Genomic DNA, 24,726 nt, shown 5'->3' on the forward strand with positions numbered 1-24,726 from the left:
GGACTTGCCAGTCGTTCTTGATTGGCTGTCCGGTCCTCTTTTTCACAACCTGTTGGCTCTGTCCCTCCAGCTGTTGACATGGAAGACTGCTTTTCTTGTGGCGGTAACCTCTGGCAGGCGGGTAGGCGACATACACGCTATGTCCGCCAACCCTGAATTAACGGTGTTTCACAAAGACAGAGTGAGCATTCGATTGCCAGATACTTACCGTCCTAAGAGAGATAGCACCTTTCACGTTACGGCGCCTATTGAGCTTCCCGCTTTCACGCAGCCTTCGCCGCCCGGTACCTCTCTTCGACGTGCTCACGTCTTAGATGTCCGTAAGACCCTTAAGGCTTATATCAAATTTGGAGCCGACCGAGCACGTTCATCCGTCATTACCAGTTAGACAGACTGTCAAGCGAGCGTGCTCGGTTTGGCCAGTCAGTTCTCACCAGTGGGCAGGGCACGAGTGCCCTAGCCGATTGAGCTACCCTTGCATTTGACGAACGATCATTTGACGAACGATCATTTGACGAACGATCATTTGACATTGTAGCTGCAACAAGTAGACTGGTGGTGGTGTCTTACTGTATACTTTCCATCTTTTATCCCGGTGGTGGGCTCTATTATGGTGGTGGTATTTTTTGCTTTACCGGTCTAGACTGTTTCAGGTCTTCCCTAGCACCTTGGCCAGTGCACGAGAATGGACCCTGATATATCGGTCGCCTGTCTCGACTCCCGGGGGGGGGGGGGGGGGGGGGGGGGGAGGGCATTTTTTATAAGCACCCTACGACTTTCTTATAGAAATGTAGGGTTAGACCGTGTAATAGCCTGGCCCTGGTCCGCACCCCCGCCGCAAGGCATAGTAGGTCACGTGACCAGGTAAGTTTGATTCCTTGTTACTTTCAGTAAATGTAATAAAGGTTATCATCTTATGTCAGGTTTATGAGCAGACAGAATGCCTCTCCCTAAGATCAGTCTTTTGGAGTCTGTCTTATGCTTATAAGTACCCCAAGGAGGATCTCTATGAAAAAGAATCTAACAAACCTGTAGAGGTTGCAGATTCTTTGAATAGAGTCCTCCTTGGGGTAAGGCCACCCACCTCCCCACATTCTGTCTGTACTGCTTAAAGAACGGAAGTGTTTTGCTGGAGGCTATAGTCTGAAGAGTTACCTGCTCTTGGCTGTCACGGGGCCAGGGGCCCTGTAGGGGTGGTCTCACAAGACAAAAACGATGTTTTTTGTTTTGTATATATTTTATTGAAAAAATATAGTTACAACTGTCGCGAGAATTTAAAGAACATTTAAATACTTATAAGTACCCCAAGGAGGACTCTATTCAAAGAATCTGCAACCTCTACAGGTTTGTTCGAATTTTATGGTGTTATGAATGCAATAATGAATGCAATAACATGTTACTAAGAGCTATTCATAAGTTCACATATATGTGCACAATAGCACAATTGTAAGTTCATCTCAGTGCTAGCATGGACAGATTCTAGTGGCTGACTTAATGTGCAAATGGGAACCAGACAATATTCATGATGAGGACTGTTTATTGTCTCTGAAGGAATGAATGTTTGAAATTGAATCCATTTGCAGCAGCCATTGAGTACTTTGGCAAGGAAAGATAACTCTCGTCTTTTGAAAGTAATGAAAGTAATGATGACAAACAGGTGTCTGGCGTGTCCATCCTGCGAGCAGGTGAAACAATGGAGCCAGCCCTATGTGAAGTGTGCAAGGAGGTCAACATAGGGAAGATACTCATTCAGACAAACATGGACACAGGGGAACCTGAGGTAAGCAACTGGTGTTACGTCAATTATACATCAAACCTTCACAACATTGACGTTATTCACAACACCAATCATTGGTATGACTGTTGGGGACATGTAGCTTGAATATTGCTGTGTACATCAACAAAGGTCTCAGTAAATGCTTTAAAGTAATAGTTAATGCTTTGTCTGATGCTCCATCAGTGATGTAAACGCATTTGACAGCTTAGAGTATATGTGCATGGATTTATGTCGGTTTTAAATTATATGCCCCAATGCAGTCAAAATGGAGAAAGAATTGTGAAATAGTGCAAAATTTGGATTCCAAAACTGCTTCTCCCCCTTAAATTCAGAGGAAGGCCTGTATCAAGATGGTAGTTGTATTCGTTGCAATGATGTAAGCATTACAACAACACAACAAGCAAAACCATTCCCTATTTCTTCACCAAACTTGGTACACAGCTTGGTCTACTGCTGTATTGGTGCATTTTGGTAATTTTTGTATTCTGATTAAAATATTTTGGTGTTTCCATGGCAGTAAGTTTGACTTGGACAGAAATTGGTCGTTGTGCTCTACTCAGGAGGAGAACTTTGAAAACCTTTCATTACTCTCCTTCGACTTTTCTATACACACAGCGAAACATTTGGCATAATCATAACTTGTAGACATAATTCATGAAGAATGTATTATCGTTGGAGGAGGATATTGATGACTGTCTTCTTGTTGGCCTTTCACCACCTTTAAATAATTCCAGTGGCATGAACATGATGGAAAGTCTGATCATGAGAAAACTAGTCATGTGCAACCATTTGGGCCAGGAGTATTATTTGAGCTTGAAGGTGTGTTTATTTTCCTTTATCAATGATTACATTCTTTGTCCGTGGTGTTCTAGTTACATTACCTGCGACTTCCCAAGGACATCAAGGACCATTACATCATGTTAATGGATGCCACTGTTGCCACGGGTGCAGCAGCCATGATGGCTATTCGGGTATTACTTGACCATGATGTGAAAGAAGACAACATTACTCTTTGCTCCCTACTAATGGCCCAGTCAGGTGTGTATAGGATTATACTTCCCATAGAGCTGAGAATGGAAACTGAGAGTATACTAGTCCATTGACTTTATAAGTATTCTTTGTGATTTGTGCATTCTTTGCAACAATTTGTTTTGGATAGTTATGATATAATTTGACATTTAATGTGAGTGTTTATTATGTTCAGGAGATTATCCTTTCAGAAAGACATTTGCCAAGAGAAAGTTATATTTTCCTGACATCAATAAATAAACCAGCTAACATCACCAAAGCACTATTCTTTCAGTTTGAAAGTGTGTATTTACAATTAGAACTTTTAACAGGACTAACTCTTTAGCTGGGATGGAAGCAGCCCAAGTGAGGGCTTAGTGACTTGGTTGATTCCATAGCATCACAGTCTAGTGGGATGGGATATTGATCATGTCAATCACGTGATTGTTTGGTCAGTTTCAGAGTAGAACTAACCTTGAGTATTTCTGTCAGGGGTGAAATGCAAGAAACAACAAAAATAAGACACCTACATGTGAATGTTTTACAGGTGTGCATTCCGTTGCCTATGCATTCCCAAAAGTGAAGATAGTGACAACAGCTGTTGACAAGGAAGTGAATGAAAAGTTCCATATTTTGCCAGGCATTGGTGAGTTTCAAGTCCAAATCAGTACACAAAAGTTGTTTTCTGTAAGGCATTTAAAGGAGACGTTGACATGGTCACTGGCATTATCATGTGTGGTCACTTAAAACTGGCATTATAGAAAGCAATGTTCACGGTAGGTTTTGTAAGAGTGCATGCGGAAATAAAATTACATCATTCCACATTGTCGAATCAAGAGGTAGAAGTGAATACATTGATATAGAATAAGTTTACATTTGTGCAGAAAAAGTCTGCATTTTTCATGCAACAAATTAATACAAACATGTTTTGGATGCATAGATTCTGATCTGCTTAATCTGAAAAAGTACCTTAAAACAGCAACATACACACACAAAAAAAAAAAGACAAGAAGAAAGTATAAAATTATTTAGGATTGTAATGAAAATTTCATGGGCAGAAGATCTGGACTACATATTTTTTTCTCTCTAGGCCTGTCTTGTCCATCCACCCAAGCACTTCATGATACTCTCATTATAAGACAACTTACCAGCTCTAATGCAAAGCATGCAGCATCTATCACAAACTGCCCACTTGACTATCTCTGAAGCATCATTCTATTTCTTGTCGCACGCTAGTGTGGACATGTCTACTTACTCTCAAGAAAATGGGAAAGGTTGATCAGATGAAAGGGGTTTTTTTTTTACTTTGATCCTCATGTGCTGTGTATGGATTGTCTTGGTCAATGCAAGTGGGATTCTCAGTGCGGAAAATGTAAACATCTCATCCTTGAGGAGTTTTGACGTTTATGCTAGGACTTACGCCCAAGCCCTCAGTTTTGAGATTACTGCAGTTACGCTTGCATGAGCCCCTGGTGCCAATTTTACTGAGTTCATCTCCCCAAGGAACTATGTAAATGTTTCAGTAGATTGACGGTCACCATGCATTGAATCTACTAACTTTATCACTCCATCTAGCAGACCATAACCTTCATTTGGCAAATTAGTGTCAAGTTACCATGACAGCACTGACAATTTCAACGTTCCTATCTAAGGATAGATAACTCTGATCAGTGGCAAGAGTTACTAGGTCTCATTACCTCAGCACTAGCCTTCACTTATAGAAGTCAACTTCAGGCTTTAATTCACCCTCGAAGCTATGTTGATGGTTGCATCCAGTCTGTACAGGATTCATTCGTACTTCTTTGCCAACTGCAGTTCACCAGCACACTGCTCCGTCAGTTTGGGTGGCAATTGTACAATGTGGAATCAACACTTACATCGATCCAGAGACCCTACTTCATCGATACATTGTTTGATAACAGGTGGGTGAAGATAACAGTGCTATCTCATTCTCACTGAGCTACTCGTTTTTTTTTCTGACATCTGCTCAAGCCTTAACATACAGAGGGCAGCTTCAGCCGTTACAGCAGTACCTTCAGGCCAACAATCCCAAGGTACTGATTCATCTTCTAAACCCTTCAGAAGAAGTTCGAATATCCACATGGGTACAATGTGTGAAGCCCATTTCTGGTGTTCATGTGTTATACAGAAGCTGTTGACCACCAGCAAGATTCTGCTGTTTTTTATTCGCGCACTTCCTGACCAGCGGGAAGGTGGCTTGTCTACCTAAGAAGCCTGACAGAGCCAAACTCAGTACTACTTTCAGATCCTTCATCTACAGTCTGGCACATCTCCTGAGATTACTCATAGGGCTATTCTCTTCAAGTAAACACAGCTGTCACTTGAGTTCATTTTACTTCAACCCATTCTTTCTTTGACGATAGTGGAAGAATTTTAATCTACAGGGGTTTGGCTACTAACATGGTTACACTCTTTCAGTGTTGCACAACTCCTACAACTCATAGACCAGTCCAGCAAGTTTAGACTTCCAACCTGGGAACCTGTCATCGTGTGGTTCTACAGATTACATACCTTTAGATGACAGGGACTTTGAGCGAAGTGACATTCTTTTTCCTGGTAGCTTGGCTACTGCTGCTTGTATATTTGAGCCTCACATGCTTGATGTCAATCGCATGTGGTTCAAGTGGGAGAAACATCGCAAAGATTTTTTCCTGAGTCTCCACTGGGGCTTCATCATGAACAACCAACTGCCGGGGCAACTGGACTGGATGTTTCCCATTCCCACTTGTGTCGATCTTTGCTCCTGATGATACTGAAGATTTGGTACTCTGTCCTGTTAGGGCTTTACATATCTACATTGCTGCCTCTAAGGATCATCGATAGCAACGAAAGGGCCCCTTCATACCCTTGATAGCTGCTTTCAGAGCTGAAGTTTGACAAGCCACTCTGTCCTTCTGAATGTGTGGCGTGGTCCTGTGAGCCTCCACTTTGCAGGGTTGCCTCCTCCATTCGTAGGATCCATTCATTAACCTTGATGATGGCTCTCCGTAGCAGCTGTTCCTTGACTGCCCTCACGGAAGTTTGTTTCTGATTTTCAGATAGAAGTTTCTCTTCACATTACCTGCGAGATTGACCAGTCAGAACATAGCTTACCAAATCGCGAAAATGCACATCCGCACATACCTTTTGAACCTTTTACCTTGAAAAGGTTTCATACCTGAACGATTCTGAATGCTATTTAGCGTACACTCGCGTCCAGGTGATGCACACAGTGTACGTACGGCCATGACATCATTGAGTAAACAGTCGCTGAAAATAGTGTTTTTTGGCAATATTCAAGGATGTCATCTTGCGGAAATATTAACTAATTGGTAACCATGTCAACAGAAACCCCAAAGCGTATATACTGCAGGTCAAATAACTGTATTATATGCAGAGTTTTGTTTGTGGAGAGATCTGTGTCAGTGACCTGAATATTTTGAGAGTCTCTCCGATCCCTAAATAGTAGCCGTTGTCTGATTGGTTAAATCTATTTAACCGTCTGGCATTTGATTGGGCGGTCATTGGTCGCTCAAAGGTTACCTGACGCGACCTTCTACTAGATTTTGTTAGACTCAGTGATGGAGTGTAACGAAATACACTGAGACTAAGTTTACTTAGACTGACTAACACACCAACTTACATGAGCCAGCAGTGCCACTGAGGGACAGTTCCGCTTGCACGTTACTGCTTCCTCTCTATATATGGAACAAATTTAAACAAGATCTCAATCATTCCTCTCAAGTTGTGGGTTTAAAAACTACTTCGCTTGGCTTCCATACCAAGGCACTGGAAGACAGCCACCAAGCATGGGCCTAAGACATAATTAGTATGAAGATGCAGAGGTGTTCAATGTTTGCTCTCACGATCCTCTACTCCGCAGAGCAATTACATCAGTGAAGTGTGACACTCACAAATTCAACTCCAAAGTTGCCGGGTACATCCTTATTTCAAGCTTATGTGAAGGAGTGAGGGTCAGTTTTTCCTTAACTGAACTTTAAAACTCAGGGTTTCCCGAGTTGTTCTCCTCTTTCACCTGCCCCTGGTCAGTGTCTGTGGGGGTCTTCATGAAGCAGGGGCTGGTCTGAATATTGTCTATGTCTTTAAGTTACAGGGTGACATTTTTCTCAATGAGCGTCCTTTCTTCGGAGGTTTTGGCTTAACACCACATTGCTCGGGAGCACCTATCTCCCTGAGAGAAGTTGTGTTCAGTAAGCCAAGGAGTTCAGGAGAACTAGTCACAGGCATAAGAGTTGCGTGCATGTGTAACAGACCTCCATTGTGCATCATTATCTACAGTTGTTTCCAGGCTACACAGTTCAAATGTTTGCATTATCAAGACACCAGGTATCTGCGTCCCACCATTCGACCGTGGGATAAGTGCATACTGTGAGATTGGATGAAAATTTTGGTATAAATTGTATATTTATACTATCTCATGCAATTGATTCCTGCCCATCCTCCCTTCTACACAGATCAAATTAGATATTATTCAGTAGCTCCAAGAAATAGAATGATAACTCAGAGATAGTCATGTGGGCAGTTTGTGATAGATGCTGCATGCTTTGCATGAGAGTTGGGAAGTTGTCTTATAATGAGAGTAGCATGGAGTGCTTGGGTGGATGGACAAGAGATGCCTAGAGAGAAAAAGTTTACATCTTTCCACACCATGTCGAATCACGAGATAGGAGTGCATACCATAAAATAGGATAAGGATATAAATATACTATTTTTGCTAAGATTTTCAAGTTTCTGCATTGACATGAACACTGAGAAAGTAATAATATGAAACCACACTGCAAGGTGTGAAAGGTGTTTAGCCAGTCTGAAGCCCAAATTTTGTAAAAAGTTTGCCTCGGTGTGCACCGCTTACATAGTCCATATATCTACTTGAAAGAAACTGGCCAGTAGAGTTAGAAGCATTTGGCATTGGCTGTGTCTTTCAATACCACATTTGTTGACTCTTCTATTCTTTTCTGATCCCAATTAGCAGCCATGTATTTTCATTATTTTCTTGTTTGCAGGAAACTTTGGGGACCGTTACTTTGGTACGGACTTTGTGTTTAGCACAGAACAATACAACTGACCAATCAGTTGACAAAACTGATTCTGTTTGTGAACCAGCCTCATGAACACTAGCCAGTCAGTAACAAGAGGTTTCCTGCTCAGACAACAGCAGAGTCCTTCTCCTTGACGAGTTAAGCTAATCCTATCTATCACATTGCACTGGATAATCATGAGACGATGGTTGAGGCTGTGGTGACCATGGCAACTTGACATATTAGAGGTAAATGTTGGTATACAAATGATGGGAGTATGGCTGTAAACACTGCATGTCAAACTGCTTTGAACATGAATTAAACTAATTAAGTAGGTATGGAGATCTGTCCGTGAAAACCTTTTTCAAGTTGCAGTAGTCTAAGCATTAAAGCTCTTGTTCTTAAGCTTGAACATTTCAAACAATGGCAATCTTACCTTATTACTGTGCAATCAAAATTTGTAAATATTTAAAATACATATATTTTTAAAAACATTTAAAGACCATTTTGTTTGGGAATTAGATGTGTTGAAACAATTAAATGCAAATTTCACTAGTTTTTCTTTTTTTTCTTTTTCTTTTTTTTGAAACTTGAATTTTGTTAATATTTTTGTCACATTTACTCTTTTCATGCTGATATTTTATCACTTAATCTTCCAATGTTTTAATTAATTGAAAACAGCAATACTGCTGCTGCTGGTTCTCTGAATTTCATAATGGAATCACACTTTTTTCACTCTGTGTATTGTTTGTAGATATATTCATGCCTTACATACTTGTGAAACTGGTTTCTATACACGAGAAATTGTTGCTCAACCTTCTTTATCTTTCCGCTTTGTTGCAGTTGTATCCTCTTGAAGTGATTGAAAGCAATCTGTTTTCACATTATATGTATTCTTATTCTTATAACTTGCATACTGCTGTCATGTTTCTGTGTGTTCCCAACAATTACAGGAATATAACTGAATCTTGGCACTCCCCTTCAATCTACTCTAACTGGCTTTGAGAACATATGTGTATCATAATCTTCATGGAAAATATTCCACAGACAGGGTGTCAATGCTATTGTGCAAAATATCACAGTTATGCCAATCAGTGTTTTTTTCACCATTTGCATTAATGCTGTATGATATCAACTAACTCTGTTGCGCTAATGTTTTTTATGTGCTTATTGTTATCTATTGCTTCGTTTTAAATATGTACTTTTGTGCATGTGGAGTGGACGCAAATGTTGTTTTATGTTACAATGGTTTGATGAAGGATGTTTGCTTTGTGCGTTTTGTATGGTTGAAAGATATGAATGTGAAACAAGACACAAAACTTGTACATATGCTGTAAGTGAGAGGGATAGTTTCTTATTGTTGTAAGTAAAGCCATGGGTTTTTCTACAGTACCATATCAGATTTGAAGCTGGAATCAATTTCATGACAGGAATATCACAAAAAGAAAGTTCTTTCAGTTTTGTTTATGTGAATAGCTGAAGAATTTCTCATGTGAGGTTAGTCAATATTCATTCAAACCATCTTTCAGTTTTGAAAACTGAAAGCTCATAACTTCATTTATTTACAACAGTTATTTATTGTGGAAAAGGGTGCGAGTGCTTGTTTGCTTTTGCATTTTTCTTCATTATAATAATTAATCATCATTGAGCTTAAAGATTGTAAAATAGGTCATTAAGGCTCTGTTGTAAGATGTAGGTCATAGTCTTCTTTATGATGATCTGAATCTTTCTCACAAAAGATCCAAAGTAAATACATGCTAAGCACAACCCGTCTGTAATGATTATACTTTGTAGGAATATTGTAACTTAGAATATTGTTCATTGTCATTTGTTATCAGTCATCTCCTTTTTCCATGTCATTATATACTCAGGATGTTTTGAAGGGATCAAAAGATTTTCAATATTCCATGCCACTGTGCAACAATTTTATCTTCTCTTCATACAACTCGTTTGAAATGAAATACATATTTGATTGAATGGCACATGACTGAATTCACTTTTAATCTGATTGACCTACCCCATTTACCTTACAATGTTTCAGGTTTCCGTTTGTGATTGACAGTTCACTACATAAGACAACCTGTTGTATGATCAGAAATCACTGAAACTGTCACTTCATGTTATATTTTGTTGAGAGTCATAGTACTACTTGACATTGTATCCCAAATCTTCATCATGTACATGCTCACAGTTTGCCAGCTCATCCTCACCAAGTCATATATACATGTACTACTGGCCTTATCATTCTAGATACTCACACTGATTTCTGTCACTTATTCAAATCATGATGCAAGGTTGCTTGCTGACATCAAGAGCCTCTCATATAAATCAACTTCATTGAACAGATTTACTATCACAAAAAGTACTCATCATTTACTGTTCATATTGATATTATTCCTTGTAACAGTAGGTTTATCCTGTGCTTTCATTATTACTTTGTAAACAATGGAGTGTACAGAACAGAACCCCACTGATGACAAGAAGCACCTGTCTCTAATGATATACTGTTTGTTCTTTTTGAGAAAAAGCATCAGTAAAATGCCTTGTTTTCAGTATTTAACATGATATGGTAATTTTTGCCGGTAATAATTCTTGTGCAATCTCATCTTTGAAATTTTATCACAGTGTCTGTACACTATTTTTCAAACATACGCTGCAGTATATTAGTGGCTAGTAAAGTCCATTGATTTCCTGATTTCTATCCATTTTTTAATAAGTTTGTTCTTTACGAAGAAGCTGTGAATGGGGCAGGAACTAGAAGATGTGTGTTCCCATGTCTGCTTCTGACTCTGGGTATTAACTGATAAATGTCTTGGAGTGTAATTTTAAGGGCTGTTGGTCTCTTCACTATGTAGAAATACAGTGAACCTTTGACTTGCAATCAGGCACCTTAGAACCCTTTCAGTGCCCTTGCTTCATCAAGGCCAAATAAAGAAATGCTGCAGTTCCAAGTTAACCTCTTTAAAATTTGGAGTAGGTAGGATTTTTAGAAATACATCTAGGGACATTTAGCACTGGTTGTTGAGTTGTATATTCGGTAACACTTGTTCTTACAGACACTCGATCTTATAGTAGACAAATGGACAATCGGGACATGGCAAAATCAAATTTGTTTTTAAATGACAATAAAAAATTGTTTTGCACACAAATAAAAGTGACACACTGATGCCCAAGAAACATTTCACAGTTTTAATTTAAACCTATTACTTCTCAATGCTGGACAGTTTTCTGTCCATCACTCATGAGTGGTGTTGTGTCCACTTTTAATGTTTTCTATTGAATCTCAAAACACACCGGTGCAATTTCACATTTTAATGGTACAATTAATTTTAATGGTACAAACCTTACATTGGACTGGTTTAGCATGTTATGAACTTGTCTAAAAATTACTAGTTTTTGTTAGCACTATTTGTTAGAAAACACCATCTTTAACTTCCTTTTAGTGTTACCAAAGTACATCTTCACCTCATGTCAACCAGCTTTATGAGATTTGGATTCACTAGTGATGTGGAGGTAGTTGGCACTCCCAGGATTATTAGGAGGTGGTGATAATGTGTAAACTTTGATGCTGGAGTTCTCAGACCGATAAACCGATTATCTTTGCATTTATGAACATCCCAGCATTTCAAAGGAATATTCAACTTTACTACAGACTTGGCATTCAGAATCTATAATATATAATACATATATATGACACCAAACAAATGTTCATGCATGTTGAAGAGAGGTAAAAAAAAGATGATCTCACCAATGTTTTGGGTTTTTTTTTCTTTTCTTTTAATTTGCAATTGCAACATCTCTGTCAGGAAGATGCTCCATTGAGTTTGATGTATTGATCAATGTGGTGTGTGTATAATTTTTTAGAGTATGGATATAACCAACTGGCACGACTTTCCATGAAAGTTCAGTAAGATAGTCATTATATAAACCTGACCAATGAACATTGCAAACTTGACTCCTTAAATATAAACATTGCTAGTTTCAGAGACATTTACAAGTATTTGTATGATTAGTAACTGGAAATAATTGTGGATGAAGTGAGGTTATGTTGCATTTACAAAGTGACTGGAGCATTATTAAGATTATTTTATTTCAGCATTCTAGTATGAATACCCAAAAAAAACTTTCAAACAAGGTTGCTTGGTGTGAGTGATGTGGAGTGATAAACATGTTCAATATGTACTAGGATCCTGCACCAAACTTGTTGAAAATGTATTGATAAATTACACAGCTTGAATTTAACTATGTAGTATGTATGTTTAATGAATTGGTTTATGAGGTCATTTCCATAATTACATGGAGTCATATTTAGTGTTATGAATGATGGTATAGTGAAAAACAATATGAAGTCAGTCTTTGGCTGGGAAAATATACTGGTAGATGTTAACTGATGAAAGGCAACATGTGTTATCGTGTACAAAGCTTAGTATGTGTAAATGTAAACTTTGTATGTCCTTGTATTTGTTTTATCACCTTGACATGAAATACTTTGACACTATGATGAAGCTTGGATGCCAGCCAGGGCAGTCCCTGTGTGTGGACTCAGTAAAAACATTGAAGAATGATCTCTGTTGAAGAATGATCTCTGTTGAATGTATTTCATCAATGTCGGTAAGTGTCATAGTATCTCATGTGTAAGCACGAGTGGCATTCAGCTGAAATTGTATAATAGCAGTCATATTACCTCAATAAACAACATGTGTTTTGACAAATCCAAAGTGTTCTTCCAGCCCTTGAACTGAGTGCGATAGTCAGTCTCCATGTCCATCTGAACACAGCCTTAATTATGACATGCAGGTTGTACAAGTGTTAATAAGTCAACTAGTATAGGTGATATTGTTGTGATATTTTATAGGGAGAATCTATTCATCTCAACATCTAGATCTTCATTTTCGCATTAAATCTCCTTCGGTTTACTGATAACGTTTTCTGAGCAAGTTATCCAAAATGTTTTGGGACTAGTCTCAATGAGTCTTATGGAATAGTGGGAGGAAGATTGACAAGACTTTCTCAGTATATGAACAACATATCTGGCTAAGAAAACCAATGGCATCATTTCTAGAGACTAATACTGAAAGTACTTATGCTGTAGGTGGCTGAAATAGTCCACCCATAGGATTAAAGTATGTTCTGTGCCCCAAAGGGGATATACACCAAGATTTCTTGTTTCTGTGTGTAACCTGGTTATTGTAACATTTATATTTTAATGGAACCTTTGTAGAGGGTCTTGATGTTGGGATGAAGAGAACCCAATTTTGTTTCATGTTGATGTCATAGTTGCGGATGTGCTCGCATTGCCACTTAGCTGTCCAACATCCTATGTTGTATGTACAGGTAGTATATCATGCTGGAGCTGATCACTGATTTTCAGACATTTGTTTATATGACCATAACATTTGTTTAGTTGATGGAATGTATCGATATGAAACTGAATATTGTCTTTTGTGTCTGTTTCACTGTCAACTTCTCAGGAAGGAGACAAAAGCAGAAACAGACTTGTATATTGTATTTTATTCTTACACTGATGAATGAAAGGAAATAAAGTCTATTATTACAAGTACAGTTTTTGTTGAATGGTTGTTCTGGAGTACATTTTGCAAAAACATCTGATTCATAGTATGATGTTCAAATGGTCAAATAACATGTAAAAACGAAACACAGGTGTTTGAAAGATATATAGGAATGTTTCCACCTGAAACGTACAATCTTAGCACTATACATCCATACTGGAAAAAAATCTTAGCAAGCAATATACATTGTGGAATGCAAGACAAAGTTAACATGGTATTTAAGTCAAAACACAGACATGACAAAAGCTTCATGGAAACCCTTCTGAAGGACAGTTGACTGGTTGTGGGCAATGTAGTATGAAGCAATCACAGACTTCTACTATTGAAATAGTTTCTCTTGGACACCAGTTACATGCTTGCACAAGTTCCTTAAATCTGGTCACTTGTGTAACAAAAGATGATTTTGTAACCAGTACATAAGTATTCTCTCTAGTTCAAGTAATGTGCAAGAGAATGTTTCAGGTATATCCTGTACAAGTGTCTTCTATTATGATGTCGGATGTTCTTTTCATCAAAATTTCCCAATGTTAAACGCTTCATATCCATTTACTGCATGTTCAATCTTGAAAGATGACATGCATGGAACTATCATCTACATGAAGTAATTCAGCATGCTTTCATAATGTTCTTGTTCGCCAGATACACGCTGTGGTTCACCATTCTCAATGATGTATTTCTGTAAAGAAGATAGAATTCAAATAAATGACACTAGCTATTTTGGATACAAAAATCTCTCCAGAAAGGCTCAAACCCTTCTGAACACATGCACGCACATATAGACAAGCAGATAGATAACATATCATAATACCTGCTGCAAAATTTAGCAGAAATGTTTCATGAGGATGTTAAAATATGTACCTCCAGTTCCTCAAAGTTTGCTTCTCCACTTTCAATCCTGGCACCGATTCCAGTACTATAGCTACTGTATCTGTCCTGAAACCGAGAAAGGATGTTTCGAATATAATGTATTCTGTTTGTACAGAGTGAAAATTTCAGAAAGAGCTTAAATAACATTTTAGCCAAATCCTATAGGCATGGAAAAGCATATTTTGTGAAATGCTTGGTTTCTGTGTCAAGACCACAAAAATGTGGTGTGAGTCTCAGTTGGCCTTCCTAGGAATTTACCGACTCGGGTTCTTAAATGGCATTCGTTCGAAATATTTCCAGTGACGTTAAATATTAACTCACTCAGTCGTAGAAGACATACCAAATTCACTCCGTGAAACAAGATGTATTTGTTTGGCAAATGTATAGTGCTGGCGTAAAAAGATCTATTATGATATTGTGGTCGTAAACTTAAACGTAGATTCCCAGGTGCATATGTTCCAAACCGTGAGGACAGTCATGTAATGTTGGCCTCACCTGAACAGCTTTTGGGATGGTACCATCACTGGCCACTCGGGCAGCAATCTTCAGGCCCCGGGCAAAGGCGTCCATTGCCCCTGGAAGAGGATAAATCATTGCTGTCAGTGCTTGGTTTGTCCAGTGTCAGCAGTTGTACATGAAGAACTCTTTCGGGAACTTTGATGACTATATTCTAATGCAGATACAAGTACTATGATAAAGTTAGTAATAACAAGTGGGAATTCACATGTCATCTCAGTCTTCATTGACACCAGGTGTTGGGCAATAACTCGGGGTGTCCACTGAAATCGAACTCGGACAGACTTTTGAAGAGCGATATTTGGACCACTAGGCTACCCTACGGCCCATAAACCAAGATTAATGCAGTCGTGCAATCACTACATGTATAGGAGCAAAGGTTTTAATTAAAGACACAACCAGCCAGGTCCTGGTTGTCCTACCTATGTGAGCAATGAACATGTCGCGCAGTTCTGTAGATTCACGGCGGACCTTGCAGTCAAAGTTGAGTCCACCTGGCTGGATGCCTCCCTGGTCCAACACCACCTGAGCAGAACAGGAACTTGTTCAGTATTGTACAGATGGCATCTTGGTTAATAAAGCCGATGTTTGAGCTTGTCGTTTAAGCCGGAGGTTCATATTCCAGGCTGATGCAAATGGCTTATACCTAGCTCAGATTTATGTAAAAGCCTATTGAGCAAGATGTTGTATTTTCACCCTGGAATATGATACAACGTGTTTGTGTCTTATACAAACGTGAAAGGCGGATGACTAATGCCCTTGACATTACCAGATGTTAAAGGTCTATAACCAACCTGATGCAACAGTTGATTGCCAAAGGTTTAGTTTTACTACTAATTCTAACCCGGATCTTAAAGGGTGTGTATCTACAGGAAAGAGGTCACAGGTTGAGAACAACCAGTCTTGATGCTTTACCGAAACAGATTCCATTTTGTAATTAGTCACCAAAAATCAGTGTTGACACTAGGGTATCGCGAGTTTGGTTAGCAGATCCTGCAGCGTCCCGATCCATAAAGCATTCATAGCACTATAGCATTCGTACGTCTACGGCAGACTGTTTAGTTACGACGGGTCGTAACGTTACGAATGCATTGTGGATCGTGACCCTGCTCCACCGGGAACAACTGCCACTGACAGAATTTGCATTAACAGGTAGGTGTCTGACAGTAATTCTGACGACAAGGAGTATCTCCACGAAGTGACAACGGTGAGATTCACTGCGACGTGGTACTGGGAATCCACCTTCCGCATGATCGGACACGGGTAGTGCTGGTCGTTCAGGTTACCTTCATCACTAGAGAAGTATTCTTGTAGTCCATAGGGAACTGGTCTGTGTCCCAGCCCAGATCGGGGGAGCCTGTGTTGGAGTCGATGGAGCCAAGCATACCCATCCTATCATAAAAGACGAATACAATGCACATTTGGAAGTGAGTGAGTGAGTGAGTTAGTTTTACGCTGCACTCAGTATTAAAACTAAATGCCGACGGTCTGTAAATAATCGAATCTGCGCCGGACGGACCAGGAACCAACATCATTAACATGATCTACGCAAGTGGGATACGCTGACATGTGTCAACCCAGTCAGCGAACCTGACCACCCGATCACGTTAGTCAACTCTTACGACAAGCATGGGTTACTGGAGATCAGTTCTAACCCGGACCTTCACGGGTGGGCGCTGAGGCGAACATATCGTGATAGTGCTAGAGAGATGGCTCCAAGGACGCAATTTTGGTTCAGGAGAAACTATGACCAATAGTTTTCATACGTTTGTGTGAAGTTCAGAAATAACAATAACAAAAAGTATTCAACCCATAGTGCAGTAGAGAAAGACGACCAGAGAACTTGCTTCAACGATGAACCCGTTGGGCCATTTACCAGGTTGATCGCAACGAGTATGACTTCATTACTGTTTGGTTTCGAGACCGATAATTTCATGAGGTAGTTTTGCTTGGTTGTTAGTTCGTCCCAGTGTCATGAACAATGCAAATATCACCATGATGATGGTTGAGCTCTGTCGAGGACACACGCCGAAACGAGGCAATAGGAGAGGTGTGATCGTCGAAAATAACAGTCGCAGCTGACTACGATCGATAGCATTAGATACACTAGATGTAAATCAGGGATTAGGTTTCCTCCTGGTTGGGTCAACTATAATTTATAATGCTTTCACTGGTTCGAGATCTACTTTTCTAAGAGCCGCATCCTGTGACAGATCCGAATATACAAAAAACAAAAACAGAAAACAACAAAACAAAAACAAAACTATAGGTAAATTCACTGCTTGTCGCAAGGACCCATATAAAGTTGAACCAACGGGCCCGACATGAAATCCTCCCGAATACAAGCAGGTGCTCGCCCAGTCAGGAGACAGAAGGTACGTACGCCGAGGCGACGACACAGTCGTGTTCGTAGGAGTGGCCGGCCAGAGTTGTATGGTTGGGTTCGATGTTCAGCTGAAACAGACACGGATAGCTGTTGATGAATTCAAAACCCCAGAGAATATCAGTCCTGTTCATGCACCAAAGCAGATTCCACATGATGTTTACAGGAAATAGTGACGAAAATTATATTTGGCTGTGTTAGTGACGAAAATCAGTGACGTGTTTTTGATAAAAGATGACGATGAGTCACGTCTATGTTTCTTAACTTAATGTACCACGCACTTTGCTAACTTTGAACACATATAGTGGAATTCTGAAACTAATTTGTGGAATTCTGAAACTAATTTTAACAAACTTAAAGAAAACAAAAAAATATATCGTCAGGTCTGGCCATGTAATTTATATTAGGACTGTATGACTCTGAGTGTAAGGAAATGAATAGTCTTATACAGGTTTCTAGTGGTATGTTCATGTAACATAAAATAATGTCTGATGAGTGGTCAACTAGTATTGTAGTTATCTTTGGCAACCCACCTTGAACTCCTTGTCCAGGTCAAAGCTCTTCAGGAAGCCAATGACTGTCATGGCATCTACAAAGATACGTGCCGAACATACAGCAAGAGTGCCATTGTATAAGAAATGTCTTTAACAGTTCATAACTCAGAGACTTGGTATGGAGTTCTCAAACTGTTCTCATTGAGTGATATAAACACTTCATAAAAACTGTATTGACGAAGCAGTGTGATGCAGTTTTGTTGCTGTACCACAGGAGAGACCTGACTCCTAAACATCAGCTGTGGAAGTCAATTTTGAAGGATAATTCATTTTTGGTAGAACATGTATTTGTATTCTAGAAATGTCACTGAATTCAAATGCGTATTTGTACTATCACGCCATATGATTAAGATTTACACTGGATAATGTAAATAAATCACATTTGTCACAATAATACAATTTGCAACATTTCTGGTGAAACATTTCGCATATAAATACCTTCACAAATCATTGGCCTTTTCTTAACAAGCAAATACTTATTTATAAACACGTTTCCATGGAAACAGTACCATAATCATACTGGTGTTTGGTGGGTTCTTTTGGCTTGGGTTCAATCAGGAAGGTCCCCGTGAAGCCGATCTTCTTCTTGTAATCTGCAGCATACAGTTCACATGAGTGCCTGTGTGCCTGTGTCTGTGCCTGTAGATTCTATGAGTGCCATATGAGTCATTATTTCACAAATGGAGATGTTGTGTCAGCCGTATCACGGCGGCCCGTATGTGATCGAGTCTGGACCAGGGAAACCAGTCATTGATATCACGGCGCAAAGCCATTCAGTATATCAGCCTCGGGTTGGGACTCTTGGGAATCATTTGTAACCCAGGAGCCCAACTGCTGCTACATGTCTCGGCCTTTATTCAAACTGACTATGAAAATATACCGTACCTGAAGCCATTCTGAAGAATTTCGCCATGTGGGTGACCTCGGCCTTGACATTGGTGTTGAGGATGCTGTGGTAGCCCTCTCGTCCTCCCCAAAACACTGACACAGAAGCAAACCGTTCACATACTGACCAACCTCGTACTTTGTGCAACCCAAGACATTAATTACAGCCTTACATTGCACGTATATTAATCCCCAGAAAACCAAGCGTATAAAAGTTAACCATGCTGACACAATTAAACGTTATCTGAAATGCTGAAAAGACTTACAATTCATCATATCAGAAGGTAACGACTTACTTCCAGTTTACTAGCTAAACCCTTCACCTGTTTGTCAAAAACGCTCTAGTGCATAGTTTTTTACGAAGGCGACAATCAAATACCTGCTGACTTACTGAACACAGATCGTGAAACTGCTGAACTTAACAGAAACATGACATACCCGCTTCCTTGCTGAATCCAACACGTGGATTGGGAACTGCTCGTCAACAATGTTCAGCGAGGGCGAGATGCGAGAGCGACAATCCAATGCCAGCCTTCTTGCTGAACCTAACATTTGAAAAAGTACGTGAATGCTTACCGAAGTTCTCTGCCCCGAGTCTCTTTGCGACCTCCAAGCCTTTCTTCACTTGAGCTGCCGCGTACGCGAACACGTGGGCGTCTGGGTTGGTACTAGCGCCGTTCATGTACCTGGTGACAGACAGATGCGATAGTAACACGTATGGTAGATGGATGTTCTAAGATGAAGGGGGTCAGCAAGTTGTCATCTTTGATGTACCATGTAACAACCGACTTCAATGGCCACTAATATTGATTTTTCTTCCATGGGGTAAAGTCCTTAGCTATATACACGTATGTAACGACAGCATATAACCGTGCGTGCCTACCCACCGGCGTAGTTGAAACAATACACATCTTGTCAGAGGCAGTGTTATAGAGTATTTAGGGACACGATTGAACTGACTTCATCCACTTGGTGAATCTACATCGGCTCTGGCTACGGAGCACACCCAATATTACCTGGGGTGGACAAACAAGATGCAGGTTGCCACGGCAGTTACCTGGGATGGCGAGCAAGTTGCCATGACAACAACCTTTCATGGACGAACACCTTGCAGGTTGCAATGACAATTACTAGTATCTGGGATGGGCGAACAAGTTGCAGGTTGCCATGACAATTATCTGGGATGGGCAAACAGGTTGCAGGTTGCCATGACAATTATCTAGCATAGGCGACCAAGTTGAAGGTTGTCATGACAAGTACCTGGGATGGGCAAACAGGTTGCAGGTTGCCCACAACAGTTTAACGCCAGTCTTCTTCTGAAGCTCCTCGGCCAGGTCCACGATCTCGTCCAGGTACTTGTTGGACTCCTCCAGAGTGTTTCCTTCTGGGGCGATGTCCCTGGAAGTGGGCAGTGTATGATCTAGTCAGGATGTAGGGAGTGTGATTTGCGCACATCTTTACAGTATTAAAGTTCAATCGGGCACTTGTGTGGGCGGAAAAACAAGGAGAGTTACTATGGGCATGGTGTGATCTTTTGCGGCACAGAAAGGAGTATGTTTGAGACGAAAATGGAAAAGGTGCAACCCATTTCAAGCTATGCGACAACAGAAATGGGTGTCTCATGGTGTTCATGTTGGGATTGAAACTGTTGTATTCAGTTGGATAGTCTGTCTGTAACCATGCAACAAACTACATATCACCCGCTGCGGCTTTTTAAGCTCGATATCAATCTGGCTTCCATAAATCTCAATTTAAGAAATATTAGCTACAGAGTATGATTGTGTTTACCTGTCATGGAAAGTCCAGTATTTGACGCCAAGTTTCGAGAAGAACTCAAATCCTGCTCTTAACCTCCTTTTAGCGTTGGCGATGGTGTTACTGCCGTCATCCCAAGGTCGGTTTAAGGTCGGGAAACCAAAGGGATCAGCACCTTGACGTCAACGGTTAATCAGGGTTTTACGCAGCTTAAAGGTATCACTCCATGACAGTTCTTGCCGCGGTTTTCGCCGCTTTAACCGTTTGCTAAGCATCGGGGTTAATTTTCTTAATCAAGCTGGGATATGTAATCCATATTTCTAGTTGTTCCTTTAGTATTCTTCCATACTGTCGAGCTAACAATAAAGTGACGTGCTCTTTATGGAAGGTTACTGGAATATTGTTCCAAAAGGACAACGTAAATATACCTTACAAGTCACAAACAATATGTACGTGTTGCCAAAGCACCACAGATATCCTTAACAGTGTTGTGCCTGGGATATCTCGAAGCACCAGGTGTGTACTTTCTTTTGAACGTCAGTAAGCAGAGACTGAAACAGTTCATTACCTGTCCCTCTGAATGTGTGCCAGAAACACACCGAGAACCTCAGCCATTCCTCCATCGTCCTCCCCTGCACCGTCTGCAGAAACAACACGTCATTTGAAGCTTTCACCACAGTGACGAATTTTTATACTTTCAACAATCAGTGTTGTTATACAATTGATGTAAAAATACATTCTATTATCATGCAAATTTAGTCGTTCAGCTTTTTCAGTTCGTAAACGGCAAGCACCGTCCTGACATTAAAACCTACAGCCTACTAGTTAAATATTGACAGCGTCTCGTAACGTTGTTTGATTGTGACGTCGTGGTAACCGATGGTGTTATATTGAACTGCAATTTGGCTATATCCTACCCGAGCGATATATCACTTTTCAGGATACCGGGGCAGTGTTTATGGTGTTAATGCATAGCTCGTGTCCCTGCAAGGATTCAAATTCAGATGGATGCATCACCATGGCCGAGAGTCTAAACGCCATTATGAGATGTAGCTGTGAGAATATACCTACCTCAGACGGGTTATACTGTTTATACACCAGGGTGTCAGCTGGACCACCATCAGGCTTGAACTCTATCTTCCCAATGCCTTCAGGAAGAATGTGAATTTTTAAAATTGTGTGCATACAAATACGACTATGATTGAGACTTCTTAAAACTGTGGAAAGAGACTCGTGATAAGAAGTATCTATACCTGTGGGGCTGTCTCAATAAACGGTCTGTTTGGCATGATTTCAGCTCAAGGTCATTGTGGGCGGTAATGTGCTGTGGCTTTTGCACTTTGCAAGGTGCTGGGAAACATGATAATAAAACATATTTTGGGTGGTGTACCCGATTTTGTTGGCCCAAGATGGCCACCGAAAATCAAAGACTTCCAGTTGTAACACTATCTGACCTTTCCCCGCTGGATTATAGCGGAACACCTTGCTAATGGCTAGGAACATCATGATAAAACTATTTTTGAGGAGTGTCCGATTTTTTCCTTGGCCTATTTCCTCCAAATCAAAGACGGCCTCCCAAAATTATAGAATGCTGAACTCCACCATGAATGGTCGCCGGCTGTTATAAAAAAAATCTTCGCTTGCGTGATTACGAGTCCAAAGGGCAGTTTCTAATACTTTCAAGAAATCTAGCAAACAAGATTTATGTTTGGTAGTAAAAGATATGATTAATTTTCCAGTTATTGAAAAAAGTTACTGTTTTGATCAGTCCTGTGAACTCATTTTGTCAAACAGAGATCCCTGTGATTCTGAACGCTCCCTTACAGTTCCCAGTGCCGTTCCCATATGTGTATAGACGTTGAGAAGATTTACAGATGCACTTCTTTGAGCTTAGAGGTTGAGGCCTCCAGCCACATTTGATAATGTTTTTGATAATGGTACCAGCAGAAAACCAAATTCAATGGACACTATTTCAATCTCTATCAAACCTACACAGTTCCTCTATAGTTGTTGCAGTAGCCTGCGGTGTAGGCAGAAAGTCAATGTGGTTGAAACTCACACCCATAATCAAGTCGAGGACAACATCGCGAAAGCTAAAGACGAATCTTTGATCAATGACTGCATTGGTCTTCTTGCTACAGAACATTTCTAAAAGGATGGGTTTATTGCCTGGTGCGTTTTTCATACTTCTCATCATCATCATCATTATCATCATCATCATCCCGTGGCGGTTACCGTTGGGGCGCTATAGATGACTTCTCGTCAGTCCCCAAAACAGCTGCGATAGCTACAGGTTCTCCCCTTCCTCTTTTTAAGGACACAAGTGTTGCCCTGTTTGGGCATGGTACATCTATGTAGACAATCACAGAACACTGTAACCCAGGACAACTCACATTCATGGCTGTAGAACAACCGCTTTGCGCTAACAAAATATGTTCAAAGGAGATGGGATTATATATGTGTGTTTGTAGACTGACTAACAACTAGTCTCTGAAATGAACATATTTTACTGAAAAAAAGTTCATAGTAATAGTTTTGTAGTTCATACAAAATAATGTAATGAAATGGAGCCCTGAGACTTTCTTCATTTTCTGAAGTTATGAAAATCTAGACTTGCCACACTTTCTACACTTGTGTGGGCCTTCCTGGATGTATTTGCTTCACTAATGTGTTAGGTGAAGTACATGTAACCATCATGAGATTCGAACACGTTTTGTTTCGTGTGCGGCCTTATCTGGGTCACCCTTTCGTCCTTCGATAGACTCTAGCCTGTAATCAGTGTAAAGACAGATCAGATATCCTGAGTGACAGCACACTCACAAGAATAACATCGGTCACAGGTCCATTATCGTGAGATATCTCAATGTCAAGGGCCTTCCTCTGGGAACCCGCGTCATCAGGGACAGATTCCAGGTTAATGAGTGTTTGTTGTGTAGTCCGAGTCGTGATAAGACTACACTGAGACACTGGGCTGAACAGAACAGCTTCATTATATTTTCAATTTTCTCTTTTCCGAATATAGCATTACGTAATGATTCATGAACAGAATAGGTCCTAATTTGTCAAACAATTGGTATTGGTAGATGTAGTTCAACTTACAGATATATCAGATACATCCCATCATCGATTATTCATTATGTAACACAATTCTAAAAAAGTTGTATACTGTACAGTGGCTTTATTGGAGCAAATGACGTCACTATTTCCATCTCGTACACATAGCGTCCACATTATATCGCCCTGTAGTTTACATTGGCGGTTGTTGGGATAACAGTATTCCAGTAATACGATGACTGCATGCAAATATTCGTGTCTGGACCAGAAAAGTGGTTGATGAACGTCGGATTATTGATGGCCAGAAATCTAATATTCAGTTGCCATCAACATGGGATGTACGTTTTCTGACCAGGAATATCCGCGACTTTTCGCTAACTGACGCAGTACACAAATAATGGTCACTGTGTTTTAGAGGTACTTGTGGAAATGTACGTATATAGTGAAACAAATCGAACATCTCTCCCTCAATCAGCGATATACGGACACGTGTATACAAAGTGGGTTGGTTAGCCAAGTGGTGAAGGAGCTCGGTTACAGAAAGACCGCGTTCGCTTCCCCTCTTGGTATATACGATGTGTGAGACCTCATTTACACGCACTTCACCTTTGCCGAATGTTACTTAAATTGGTTAGTGGTTAGAGTGTATGAGTGAGTTTAGTTTTACGCCGCACTCAGCAATATTCAAGCTATATGGCGGCAGTCTGTAAATAATCGAGTCTGGACCAGACAACCCAGTGATCAACAGCATGAGCATTGATCTGCGCAGTTGGGAACCGATGATATGTGTCAACCAAGTCAACGACCACCCGATCCCATAAATTAGATCCAAATTTCATAGGGGTTTACACATATTTGACCCGGGAAGGTTGTAGGGGAATAAAGCTCAAAGAATCATTGACTAGCATATGTAACGTTTCGTTATGCTTAACCACATCATTATGAACAACAAGTTACTGTGCAATCAGGATAACATTTTGACTGTAACATCAATGATTCTTAATGGACCCAAAACTATTTACTCCACTATATCCAGTCTTGTGCTGTTTGATTCTACACGCCAGTACCCCCAAGTATGGAGAAGACTGAGGCATGCAGTGTAATTAACTTTCGTGCACTTAAAGGGCTGCACTGCACGACAAATTCACGATGAGATGAAATCTGTTTACGGAGATGATAGCCCATCCCATGACACTTTTGAGAGATGGAAAAGGAATTTCCAAACTGGTCACATGTCCTTCAAAGATGAGACAAGAAGTGGACGCCTCTCTGACTGACGACATGGACACCGTGAACAAAGTCGAGACACTGGTTCAAG

At 40.2% G+C, this 24,726-nt stretch overlaps 2 protein-coding genes across 2 annotated transcripts in view; one reads left to right on the forward strand and one right to left on the reverse strand.

Annotated features, from left to right (window-relative positions):
* LOC137273897 (uridine-cytidine kinase-like 1) overlaps positions 1–13,381 on the forward strand; it is a 25,529-nt gene extending 12,148 nt beyond the window's left edge. The window contains exons 11-14 of the mRNA XM_067806795.1: positions 1,658–1,780; positions 2,650–2,815; positions 3,333–3,431; positions 7,810–13,381. Of these exons, the coding sequence (XP_067662896.1) occupies positions 1,658–1,780; positions 2,650–2,815; positions 3,333–3,431; positions 7,810–7,871 (450 nt within the window). The 3' untranslated portion in view covers positions 7,872–13,381. The remainder of the gene's footprint in view (positions 1–1,657; positions 1,781–2,649; positions 2,816–3,332; positions 3,432–7,809) is intronic.
* LOC137273898 (xylose isomerase-like) overlaps positions 13,314–24,726 on the reverse strand; it is a 15,953-nt gene continuing 4,540 nt past the window's right edge. Inside the window, exons 2-15 of the mRNA XM_067806796.1 lie at positions 21,426–21,502; positions 20,923–20,995; positions 20,388–20,529; positions 19,860–19,997; positions 19,176–19,285; positions 18,600–18,695; positions 18,224–18,307; positions 17,694–17,749; positions 17,161–17,231; positions 16,064–16,169; positions 15,200–15,302; positions 14,757–14,836; positions 14,253–14,327; positions 13,314–14,070 (exon numbers count right to left, since the gene is read on the reverse strand). Coding sequence (XP_067662897.1) covers positions 13,987–14,070; positions 14,253–14,327; positions 14,757–14,836; positions 15,200–15,302; positions 16,064–16,169; positions 17,161–17,231; positions 17,694–17,749; positions 18,224–18,307; positions 18,600–18,695; positions 19,176–19,285; positions 19,860–19,997; positions 20,388–20,529; positions 20,923–20,995; positions 21,426–21,502 — 1,295 coding nt within the window. The 3' untranslated portion in view covers positions 13,314–13,986. The remainder of the gene's footprint in view (positions 14,071–14,252; positions 14,328–14,756; positions 14,837–15,199; positions 15,303–16,063; positions 16,170–17,160; positions 17,232–17,693; positions 17,750–18,223; positions 18,308–18,599; positions 18,696–19,175; positions 19,286–19,859; positions 19,998–20,387; positions 20,530–20,922; positions 20,996–21,425; positions 21,503–24,726) is intronic.

The sequence above is a fragment of the Haliotis asinina genome, chromosome 2 (assembly GCF_037392515.1).
Source record: "Haliotis asinina isolate JCU_RB_2024 chromosome 2, JCU_Hal_asi_v2, whole genome shotgun sequence".
Classification (NCBI taxonomy): domain Eukaryota; kingdom Metazoa; phylum Mollusca; class Gastropoda; order Lepetellida; family Haliotidae; genus Haliotis; species Haliotis asinina.